Below are 12,265 nucleotides of genomic sequence, written 5' to 3'. Positions count from 1 at the left end.
AACTAGAATATCTAATTATTTGAAAACTTTTTTTTGTATTTACCCAGATTATTTTGAGTTTAAAAGTTGAAGCATTTAGAAGTGAAAATCAAAACAAACAGACATTTTAAATATAAGAATTTAAAGTAGCCATTAAACGTGCAACAAATATTTTAAACAAGAGACTCGGTTTAAAACAGTTTATTTTAACTTACTGTTGTAGTTAAGTCTTCAGCAGCAAGAATGATGTGAAAACAGTAAACCTTTTATTTCCATTCAGAAAGATTCAAAAGTTAAAAAATAAAAACACAATCTCACAAGTGAAGCAAAAGTTCCCCAACCTGATGAGGTTTTCTAAGAGCGGCGTCACATTAAACCAGCAGTGTCAACATCGTCCTGAATTTAAAACCAGTTCAGCTCGTGTTAGAAACATCACAGTAATGGTTATTGCTTGAAATGCTGACCAAAAACCTTGAACTGTTCAGGATTCAGTGCCTCGACAACAATCACAGACAAAAATTCACCCAATAAAACCAACAATGAGTTTTCTGGATTCTGTGAGAAGAAAGAGATAAACATAAATAAATATTCAATGCATTTACTTTTATAAAGCTGCTTTAAATATGTCATTAATAAAATCACTGACAGGCCATTTATTAACATTTTTAGAGTTTTGAATAATCAATTTGTTTATTTTAAAAATATTTAAAGCAGACCAGGCGTTATCTGACAGATTAAAGCAACCATTTCATCAAATCCCCAGAAATCATCTTCTACAACGCAGCAATTAAATTGTGGATCATTTTAACCTGAAAGTGAGAAGTCTAATAAAAAAAGCTCCTTGTTGTGGGTGTTAATCTAAATAACTACAAAGAGATTCCCGACATCATGGCGGTGTTTTCGCGCCGGGCTGCAGGTGGAGGTACTTACATGTGTGTAAACTGAGAGGCTGCTCCACCGACCCGCCCAGCTGCTGCAGGGCAGCACTGAGTCCAGCCTTCAGCATGGAGTAGTTTGGTTCCTCTGTGTAATGCAGAGTCATCACTGCTGTCAGGAAGCTCTGAAATGTACCTACACAAAAAACAAATGGGTTTAAACAGACAGCAGGCCGACTCGTCTGGTCCAGGAAAAGACCAGTGCGATCTGTGCAGCAGCAATTTAAGGCCATTGTAGATGGAAAAAAAAAAGAGTACATTTACATTTTTAATCTCAGAAATTTCCTAGAAAAAACAAAAAAATTATGAGTGAGAAAAGTTGCAAGAAAAAAAATTAACTTTTAAGTCAACCTCAGAATTTTTTTGGGAAAAAAAAAAACATGAAAATTTTTTAGTTTCAAAAGTTGAAAATGTTCAACTTTTAAACTCAGAAATGTCCAAGATTTTTCTGCAAAATGTACAATTTATTTCCAATAAATTTGCAATTTTTCAAACAAAAATTTCCTTTTTTTCCCTAGACATTAAAAAAAACAAACAATTATCTCAATTATTTGGAGTTTTTCTTGGCAATGCACTCCCTTTTTTCTTTTTACAGCAGCCTTTTTTATGGGTTAATTTTCGGTTCACCTGAAACTTCCCTCTTCCCAAAGCAGTCTCTCAGCAGGGCTCTCACGTCTTTCATATACCTGGAAGAAAATATGTCAACAGTTTTTAATATTTCTTGTCATTAACTAAAGGTAGGTTGAAGGTTTTGGGGCATTTTCTTTCTTTACCTCTGCTTCTCAGCGGCCACCAGCTCTGGATGGTGCAGTTCGGACCACGGCAGCGTTCCCGTGTGCCACAGCAACATGCAGTAACCCAGAGACTGCAGGTCGGTGCGACGAGACGGGGCTGAAACACAGCAACGTTCATGTTTTACCTCCATGCATGGGAGAAGAGAAAACAAACAAACAAACACAACATTGCTCATCTGCAGAAACCAGCCTGTTCATTAATTGTTGCATCAAAGAGTCTGCGCAGCATCACAATTATATTAGCAAGGGGAAAATCACATCGATGATTATGTTTGCAAATGACCAGACAGAAAGTGGGTGCAGAGCTGGAGGAAGGAAGATAAATCTCACAATGTTGCATTAAAAAACAACATTCAAACAGGATTTAACTAAACAAACCAGCTTCTGATCGCATTCTTATTTAAAATGTTACAAGTGAAAACATTTTTTAAAACTAAAGCATCACTAACTATGAGAAAAAGATTGAAGATCACCTCCATGGAGACTTATTAGCTTGCACTGCACTACTTCTTCAACCTACCACTATTATTTTCAAGTGGTTTCAGTTATGGCACTTCTGACCTGTTATGAGGAAGAAACTTGTGGATATGTATTTATATTTTGTTTTTATGTTAATTGTGAAAGTGTGTCGTACCATTTAGCAATACGAAAGTATTTTGAAATCTTTCTAATGGTTGACAGGATGTGGTCCTTTGTGACATCTGGTAATGAACCGCATAAAGACGGACAGACACAAAAAAGGAACGAAGGAAATAAGACCAAAATGAAACAAGAAGGGAAGGAAATAAAGGAGGAAAGCCACAAGAAATAAAGGAAGAAAGATGCAAAGAAGTAGGAAGGAAGAATAGACATGAGGAGGGTAAGGAAGGAATACAGGAAAGAAAGAAAGGTTAACACCAGGAAATAATCAAGTTAAAAAGCAAAGGAATACACAAGGAATGAAGGATTAAAGAAGAAATAATGAAAGGAAACAAGCAAACAAAAATGGCTCGAAAGAAAATAAATAATGAAGGAAAATTGGCAGCAAAAGAGAAAAAGAGGAAGAAAAAATAAGAAAGGAAAGACATGGGGGAAAAGGACACAATCACAGAACGCAAAGGAGAAGAGGAGACCCAACTTCAGGTAATGTGGAACAAAGTCAGAGAGTAAAAACAAAACACACACCTGCTCCTTTGTGTGTGTCCAGGCTGATGAACTCCATGGCGCCCTCATGTGGCATTCTGCTGGACTCGCGGTATTCTACATGCTGGCCTCCAGGACGGTACCTGAAGGCATGGCAGTATCCTCCCAGGTACACCTACACACACACACACACACACACACACACACACACACACACACACACACACACACACACACACACACACACACATTACAGTTACTGAACACTGCCAAGGAGATGCTGAGCAACAACTTTCTCTGACATAAAATAAAGAACAAAACTAGACAAAATTTAACATTTTGTAATAAACAGACAAAAAAACTTGCTGTTTGGAAAAAAAAAAAAAAAAAAAAAATATATATATATATATATATATATATATATATATATATATATATATATGGCCTCCAGCTGACTGGATAGCTCAATACATAAGGCATCAGTATATCACCCGAGAGGGCAGGGTTCGAATCCAGTCTGGGTCCTTAGGCAAGACCCTTCAAGCTACTGCCTACCTCATACCATGAGAGATACTAAGTTGCATAACATGCCGGCTCAGACGTCGCCCCGCCAAACAAGGTCTGCGTCAGGTGTTGGGGAACCAGAGCACCTTGATGACAAATGGGCTACTGGAACAAGACGGAAATGGGCGAGAGATGAAAATGTGGATCTGTTGGAATGCTACTACTCAAGTAACCCTAGTGAGAGAGGTTACATGCAAAGACATGCAAATCCAGAAGGATCCATCAAAGGGTCCAGTCCCACCCAACTACCGACCAATAACCTGCCTCTCCACAACCTGGACGCTCATGTCAGGCATCATAGCGGCCAAGATAAGCAAACACATGGATAAACACATGAGCACGGCACAGAAGGGTACTGATCCACACCACCAGGATCTACAGCACTGACATTGGAATGTCATTCGGACTAGAGAAATGTGGTCGGCTGGTCACAAAGAGGGGAAGGTCATCCACACAGAAGGGGTCTCACTCCCAGAAGGAACAATAGCAGACATAGAGGACAGTACAAGTACCTAGGTATACCACAAGCAAATGGCAACCTCGATGAGGTCACAAGGAAAGGAGCCACAGCTAAATACCTCCAACGAATAAGGCAAGTCCTGAGAGCCAGCTCAATGGCAAGAACAAATCCGTGCGATAAACAGCTATGCCTTGCCAGTAATCAGATACCCTGCTGGAATAATTAGCTGGCCAAAGGAGGAGATAAAAGCCACAGATATTAAGACTAGAAAGCTACTAACCATGCATGGAGGGTTCCATCCCAAATCCAGCACCCTGAGACTGTACACGAGCCGCAAGGAAGGAGGCAGAGGACTAGTGAGTGTGAGAACCACTGTCCAGGACGAAACAACTAAGATCCATAAATACATCAGGGACAAAGCCTCAACAGACAATGTGCTCAGTGAATGTCTCAGACAACAGGGAACGGAGGTTGAGGTGCCAGAGATACCATCATGGGAGGACAAACCCCTACATGGGATGTACCACCACAAATAACCCAAGTGGCTGATATCAGTAAATCCTACCAATGGCTGGAAAAAGCTGGACTCAAGGACAGCACAGAGGCCCTCATCCTGGCAGCCCAGGAACAGGCCCTAAACACCAGAGCAATAGAGGCCCAGATCTACCACACCAGACAAGACCAAGGTGTAGGATGTGCAAGGAGGCCCCTGAGACAGTCCAGCACATCACAGCAGGGTGCAAGATACTGGCAGGGAAAGCGTACATGGAGCGACATAACCAAGTGGCAGGCATAGTGTACAGAAACATCTGTGCAGAATATGGACTGGAAACCCCGAGATCAAAGTGGGAAACACCCCCAAAGGTGGTGGAGAACGCCAGAGCTAAGATCCTGTGGGACTTCCAGATCCAGACAGACAGAATGGTAATGGCGAACCAACCAGACATTGTCGTAGTGGATAAACATCAGAGGAAAGCCGTTGTGGTAGATGTAGCAATACCAAGTGATTGCAACATCAGGAAAAAGGAGCACGAGAAACTGGAGAAATACCAGGGCCTCAGGGAAGAACTGGAGAGGGCCTGGAAGGTGAAGACCACAGTGGTGCCTGTGGTCATCGGGGCCCTCGGGGCAGTAACCCCCAAACTGGAGCAGTGGCTACAACAGATCCCAGGAACAACATCAGACATCTCAGTCCAGAAATGTGCAGTCCTTGGCACAGCCAAGATACTGCGCAGGACCCTCAAGCTCCCAGGCCTCTGGTAGAGGACCCGAGCTCAGAGAATAAGAACCACCCGCGGTGGGTGAGAAGGGAATTTATATATATATATATATATATATATATATATATATATATATATATATATATATATATATAAATAAAACCCTTCTGTGTTCGTCTCAGGTTGACTTCACAACAGAGAAACTCGGGTTCAACTTTATTTATTCCAACAAAACAGCAAATCAAATGTAGTCCAGCAGCTTCTGCTCCATGGTTACGGACGTGAACATGGTTACACATAGTGACTGGTTGCCATGGTCACTGTTCACTCAAAGTTTGAAAAAAAAAAAAAAAAACATTTTTGACAAAATGAATTTGAATTATAAATAAAACTATTTTGGCAAACGTCACATCTATAATATTGTAAAATGGTTACTTATATTTTATATTATTGTTATGTAAATAAATATGTACATATATTTTATTCTACTTTTAAACACGCTATGTATTTAACGTTCTCATTTTATAACTTAGTATGACATACTTAGTGTTTTGTTTGTTCCTGCAAAGTGACCAAGTACTTTAGAAAATAAAAGTTATTATAACTATTATGTATAATTATGACAATTATGATGATTAGAATTATATATAAACTTCAAAACAAACCTGATTCACAATTTACAAACACAAAACATAAATCAGAAAAAAGCCACAAAGATAGCAGAATCTCTCAGCCTTTACATTTTGTTATTAGTCTGAATGCTGTAGGAATTCAGCGCCTCTCCTTTTCTGAGTATACCTTTTGCCACAAAACTGCTTTTGCATTCAGTAAATATCGCATTTTTGCAGTTTTTTCTTTTTATTGTATTTGTTTGGTTTTGTTACTCACAGGTACCACAGAGGAAAGTTTGCCACTGTGTTTCACCTGTGATTTCTGCCCAGGTTTGACGAAGATGTTCTCTGCGTTGACGTCAGCATGAACGTACTCTTTTGAGTGGATGAACTCCAGCACGTCAAGCTGAAAGGAGCCGACACGTCACATTTCACAGAGCAATGTTTTCCTGAGTGGATGAAGGCAGTTTCTACGCAACAGGATGACACTCACTATCCTACAGGCCAGCTGGAGAACGGCCTTCTCAGACAGAAGCTCGTTCTCTTCCTCCAAGATGGATTGGAGGGAGCAGCCCATGTCGGGGAAAACCAGAAACCTACGATTTAAGATGAGAAATATGTGGTTCAGGGTGAAATGCCGTGACAAAAGGGGGAAAATGGAGAGTGAATTCACACCTGTATAGGTCTGTGTGAACACCAAAACCAACACAGGTGGGGATCCCCAGAAAATCCAGTTTGTTCTGCTTGATCCACTTCTCCACTACAGACAAAACAAAAGTCTTAAAGCAAAGATCATCACGCAACACGTCAGCTGTAGCACTCCGTTTACGACCTGATCGCACATGAACATGAAGGCTAATGACAGATATGTTTAAGGTTTACAAATCACAATACATCATGAGTCTGCTGTAAAACAATCCAAACAGGCAGAAACGTTCTGCTATTAACCAATAATAAACTCCCACCTGATGCAGATTTAGCAGCTCGTTGCAGGAAGTTCTGCTCAGTGAACATCCGCCCATCTTTAGCTCCCTAGAATTGAGAAAATCAGTTTTATTACATGGATCCTGCACTGTAAAATTAACATTACTAAAAGTAACCTAAAATGATGGAGAACTAAGCATTGCTAGATGTGCAATTGAAATCACAGTGTGTTCAAAATGTAATGAATTTATGAATAGAGGACTCAGAAAACCACTGACCAGTTTGAGGATGTGATCGGCTTCCTCTGAGTTGGGCTGAGCCGCTGAAAAGTACAAAGAAATGTGACTGAATGTCACTGATGTCAAGCTCCTGATGTTTGTTTTCATGCTGCCAGTATCCATACGCAATCAACTGCAGATTAAGAAGCTAAACAATATGCTTGCATTGAAGAACTTCAATAATTACATTTAACAGACCAATTTAACACTTTGAGCATCGACAGTGTGTGATGAGGAACCAGACAATGATAAATTATTCAGTTCTAAATCGGCTACAAAGAACTTATTTAATCAACCTCTAATAAAAGTACTTTATCTGGAAATTCTTTCCTTTTATTAATTAAATATTGTCTTAAATGTCCAACTGTCAGCCTTTATAGACATGGAGACATTTAATAGCGACAGAAGATTAATCTACTCTAAGGCTTTGCATAAATCTGTACAAAGGTAGGCAACAAACGAGACTGCAAAAAAAGACACTATTCAACTACTGATACCTTTTTTTTAAACATCACATTATTTCACCTTCGTACAGGAGTTCTGTCATGTTCTGATCAATAATCTTGATCAGTTTCCACGTCTTGCCCGACTGATCCGTCAGCTGCTCCCCTTCCGGCAGCGGCTCCGGCGAGGACGCGTGCTTCGCCTTCTTCGATTTGCTCCACCCTCCTGTCACTGCTGTTCATAGACGTACATAAAACGCAGTAATTATAAAGTTTGGAAGGAAAAACATCTAAGTAACAGAGTATGTTGCGATTTACACCAAACTATTCATCAATTGAGAAAGTAGCAAATAAAGCAAACAAAAACAGAAAAATAAAAAACAAATCTAATGCACGACGAGGAGAAAGATTAGAAACTGATCTCTCCACTAAAGTCTTCACTTATTTATTTTCATCAATAACAGTAATGCCATAGAAAAATCAAAGCAGTTAAACCAGATGATATGTAAACAGATTTAGAATAAATAAATATCTTTTAAAAAAAGCTAAATATCCAAGATATAAAAACAAAAGCATCTTTAAAAAGTACATGTGACTAACTTACTTTCTGTATTTTCTTTTATCAAAGTGTCCTTCCTTTTACTTTTTTTGTTTATTCACATCTTTTCTGCAACCATTTCTTATGTTGCCATGTCAGAACCAATAGTTGAGTAGAGAAAACAATGTTTATCCTTAGAAGAGCAAAAGACGATCTCTAACTGCGTCTCCAAAAACTCAAAATCTTACCAGTTGTTTTTGATTCTGGTGCAAATATCTCAGTACACATGAAATAAGGCTAAACTAACTTACAAGTGACTTTTCAGCAAGAAAGAGAAGCTTAATACTGATTTAAAAAGTCCTAGTTCCACTGGCAGACATTTTTCTTACATTATAAATAATTATTAATAAGTGAAATAATTTGTGGAACTAGAATGTTTTAAAAATCTATATTAAGGAAATATTGACTTCGAACAAGCTCCCATATCTTGGCGAAAAGTTGCCTCCAAGTTCATTTTGTCACATTTCAACTGTACTAAGATATTTTCATTAGATATTAGACCAAAAATCCTTGGTAAGATTTTGTGTTTTTGCAGTTTCCAGCTCTCAGTCTGGCAACTTTTATTCTTCAAAGAAGCCTGATCTGTGGACAGCTAACAAAACAAGAAAAAAATACTACACAGTTTGATTTAATGATGATAGCACAGAAGTGAATAAGTGCAGCTTACTCTTCGATAGAAACTTGAATGAAACTGAGCGCTCCATCTTTGATTCCTCTGTGGCCGTTTCATCAGATGCGACCCTTCCCGCTGCTGCTTCATTTTTAACAGGGCTTGAAAGTTTCCCTTTTCCCCTGACTGGAAAAATTAAGAAAATTTGAGCTGTTATGTATTCTATCTTTTCCTCCATCTCTTTCAGCCTCTTTCACGTTTAACAAGCTGCAACTTACATAACCATGATTTATGTGCGCCTGCTGTCAGTCATATGTAAACAGACTGAAACTGATTAGACTGCCCTTTAGGGGGGTACAGATTGCAGAGGAGAATAAAAAGCTAAACTCGCGCTACAGTCGTTGCCTCACTTGGTTCCATCCATAAGGTGAGCTGTATGACATCTATGGCTTGTAGCATTTGATCGTTTTTTGGCATTAAAGCATGCTTTTTATGGAACCAAATCTTATTATTTCTCCAGGTAATTCACACTGAGGGGTTCTGGTCGGGTCCTGAAACAGGTTAACGAACCTGGGTGGTGCACAGAGGCAAAAATGAATCAACTCCAGCCTTTCTATTAACTGCCTGCATCACTGCACAGTGTCTGCAAAAGTATCTTACATTATTTTGTTGTTATTGTACAGCCACAAAGTTCAATGTAGTTTGGAGATTTTATGTGATGGAGCAACACACAGGAGAGAATAACTGACCTATTTTTTTATAAACATTTACAAGCAGTCTGATGTGTGTCTGCATTAACATCCCAGAGTCTACATTTTACTGCAGCAATGGCATTGCAATTGTGCAAACCTTTTTTCTCACACTTGTGCTTTATAACGTGACTCTGCTTTAAACTTCTCCACTATTTTATGCCTTACTTGTCTACTGAGTTCACAGAGCCCCATTAAGTGCTGATAGCTGGTAGCTGGATTTATAGTAACCTTAAATTACACACACGAGGTCTCTTTAAAAAGCAGCTGATGTCACTGCTGCTTTTATTTAGGGCTACAAAAGTAAAGAGGTTTTAATTAGGTGGTAATGGGATGCATATTTAATTGTACTCTGTGTATAAATAGCTAAATTAAGCAGATTATTTTATTTCTTTTAGCTCACCCTGTCGAGGAGATTTCACAGCAGACGGTGATCCGGCCTCTGAAGTTGGTTTTGCCTCTGGTTTAGCTTTGACTGTGCCGATTTGCTTCTTTGGATCAGGTGTTTGACCTCCTAAAACAAACCAAGAATGTTCAAGTTCAGGACCACAAACTCTCATTCTCTCCTCATCCTCCCCCTCTGGGTCAGACAGTGCAGCTAAAACTATAATTTTTCTTCCATTTCTCACCATTTTTTTAAATAATTTTTTTTACCTTTAGTCTTGTCATTTTTGACTGGAGATGATGACGGCTCGGTGGATTTGCCAGAAGTTTCTTGCTCCATGTTTTTACGGGTTCTTCTCAGACAAGATCGAGGTGAAACTGGAGATGGAGTTTTATGGCCCGGGGCTGCAGAATGAAAATATTTGCAATCCTAAAAACTTACAGTTACAGACCACACTGATGGGTTTTGCAAACAACTGTTGGCTCACAGGTCAAAGATGAAGGAGGGCTTGAGTTAGTCACAGCTGGTTTTGTTTCGTCGTTTAAAGAGACGGTTGAAATCCTGAGTCCAGTTTCATCAGGAGAGCTGGGAAGTTTCTCTCCACAGGATGGGCAGAATCTGAAATCAGGCTGTAGCTTCGTCCCACACTGTGGACAAAACTGGAAAGGCATCCTGGAAGGACGAACACTGAGGTAATCAGTAAGACAACTAAAGATTTATGCAGGAATTAACTTTACAGATAAAAAATGTTATTACACAAAATGTGGTTCCTCACTGAAAGAGTATCAGACTCAAATCTTTTCATCTACATAAATGTTTTTCTTCTGATTTTTAAAAACTAATTATTTTTCAAGATAAAAGTTCGTTTCCCAATGAAAGTTTTGATGTCAAATTTGACAACAAGGATCTCAAAGCAGGTTTTAGATTTATGTTTTACATACTTGGATATAATTCATGATCCAAGAATTATATCCATACTACTTCAGTGAATTTTAAACTAAAGAATTTGATGCTGAAACAGTGCTGGATTTTCTCTAGTCAGTCAAATTATAGAGCATTTACAAACACCTTCACCAGTCCTGAAGTTGTTCTTCAGCAAGCTGCAAAGAAGCCACACACTTTATGTGAATGTCAACATAATTCTGGCGCTTCTTTTGGATTAGTTGGATTAGTCCCAGAACACTTTTCATTTGCTTGTCCTGCTGTGTACAGCATTCACCTGTACACAGGTGAATCCTGGGACATCCACCTGTGTAGATGTCTCAGCTCACTTGCTGCTGATTTGAAATTAAGTGGAAAAAGAAAAAGGTCGCCGCTACCAGCAGTGTTGTTTAGCTACCAAGACTGCTGATAGCTAAACAGAGCCTCAGCATGCCTCCACCACCGTCATGCTTTACAGTTAATAGTGTTCTGAGGACAGAAAGTCTCACCTTCACCCATCCAAACATACTCCTTGTTATTTTGGCCAAATATTGTAATCTTTTCTTGTCACAGCATCCAGAAGATCTGTGGCTTTTCCATAATTATTAAGGTAGCTGCAAATCAAAAATACTCTTGAAAGTGTCCATTTTGAATCAGGATTTTCTTCTCAGTGTAACTTGGCTCCCACTGAACTCGGGCCCTGGTGTCCCAGCATCTCCCAGTTTGTGGTCCAGCTGAACCGCGAAGATTTATGAAAATCCTGATGAATTTGTTTTCATTAAAGAGAACAGTTTGGGTCAAATGAGTGAAACACTTTGGTGGTTCCGACAAGTTTGCAAGCTGAACAAATCCAAACTGGTTTCCAAATAGATCAAACTGATGAACTTCAATAAAACCTGTTCATACAACAACCTGTAAACATTCAGGGGTTGCATCTGAAAAACGGAGTCTGAAAGGATAGGTTTAAATGTGGATTAGAGAAAATTGGGTTCAATTTAAACATGTGTGCAGTTTTTTTTTAATCTAGAAGTTGTTTGCTATATAAATCAAGTCCACCTTATTAGTTACCTTGTAACTTCAGCTAGGTTAACAAACATCCAGAAAGGCATAACTAGCAGCAATAAATACGCTTGAAACTTCAACTCACTGCCGAGTTTTACTTCTAACACATTATAACTTCGTACGATTGACTAAAACTGTCTCACAAATCCTCAGTAAGCATTTTAGAAACATTTCAAATACCTTTTAAACACAGGAACTCCACCGGTGTGTTTGGGTTCGCTTGGAATTCTTCTTCTCGCTATTAATTAGTGCGGCAAGTCAAATGGTGGAGCAGATATGCCGCCCCCTGCCGGTCTGTGCTGGAGATACAGGCGGGCTTCAGCAGCAGCTCACATTGTTTAAGCGATTAAAACTCACCATGTTCCCACTCCGGTTGTATTATCCACGATTATCAATTCACAGTGTTTCATTCACTACCGCATAATGTTGTTCTGAAACTTGTGAATCAAATTAAAAATCTTCTCAATAATACAAGTTTTGTATTTAAAATATAATACAAAACAAGGTCAATCTCAAACTTGCATACTTCCATATTATTACAGATCAAAAAGTATTTTTTCCATCATTGTTTTGCTCCATGCAGAAAGTGGTGAAAGTTGGTATTTACCTA

At 39.0% G+C, this 12,265-nt stretch overlaps 1 protein-coding gene across 2 annotated transcripts; it reads right to left on the bottom strand.

Annotated features, from left to right (window-relative positions):
• Positions 1-164: 164 nt before the first annotated feature.
• On the bottom strand, positions 165-11,900 carry vrk3 (VRK serine/threonine kinase 3). 2 transcript variants are annotated; one of them, XM_055036317.1, is made up of 16 exons: positions 11,836-11,900; positions 10,160-10,344; positions 9,942-10,076; positions 9,691-9,801; positions 8,596-8,724; positions 7,413-7,565; positions 6,888-6,931; positions 6,651-6,717; positions 6,361-6,445; positions 6,179-6,281; positions 5,999-6,091; positions 2,873-3,005; positions 1,688-1,805; positions 1,542-1,600; positions 910-1,050; positions 165-534 (listed from the first exon to the last, which is right to left on the bottom strand). In XM_055036317.1, coding segments are annotated over exons 2-16 (1,557 nt in total). In that variant the 5' UTR covers position 10,344; positions 11,836-11,900; the 3' UTR covers positions 165-532. The 2 variants fall into 2 exon arrangements, with proteins under 2 accessions (XP_054892292.1, XP_054892291.1); XM_055036316.1 differs by lacking the exon at positions 11,836-11,900 and adding an exon at positions 11,103-11,336.
• Between the last annotated feature and the right edge of the window lie 365 nt (positions 11,901-12,265).

This window comes from Poeciliopsis prolifica, unplaced genomic scaffold, assembly GCF_027474105.1.
Source record: "Poeciliopsis prolifica strain line A6 unplaced genomic scaffold, Auburn_PproV2 SCAFFOLD011, whole genome shotgun sequence".
Classification (NCBI taxonomy): Eukaryota; Metazoa; Chordata; class Actinopteri; order Cyprinodontiformes; family Poeciliidae; genus Poeciliopsis; species Poeciliopsis prolifica.
The sequence above is the reverse complement of the archived record's forward strand: the minus strand, read 5'-3'. Positions and strand labels throughout refer to the sequence as shown.

What these genes read in the sequence shown, in the direction of transcription:
- vrk3 (XM_055036317.1), bottom strand. Translation starts at nt 10,343, where the DNA reads ATGCCTTTCCAGTTTTGTCCACAGTGTGGGACGAAGCTACAGCCTGAT. An exon ending in ATTCAAGTTTCTATCGAAGA is followed by an intron (nt 7,566 to 8,595) that starts GTAAGCTGCACT and finishes GTCTATGAACAG; the next exon opens with CAGTGACAGGAGGGTGGAGC. An exon ending in GTGGCCGCTGAGAAGCAGAG is followed by an intron (nt 1,601 to 1,687) that starts GTAAAGAAAGAA and finishes ATTTTCTTCCAG; the next exon opens with GTATATGAAAGACGTGAGAG.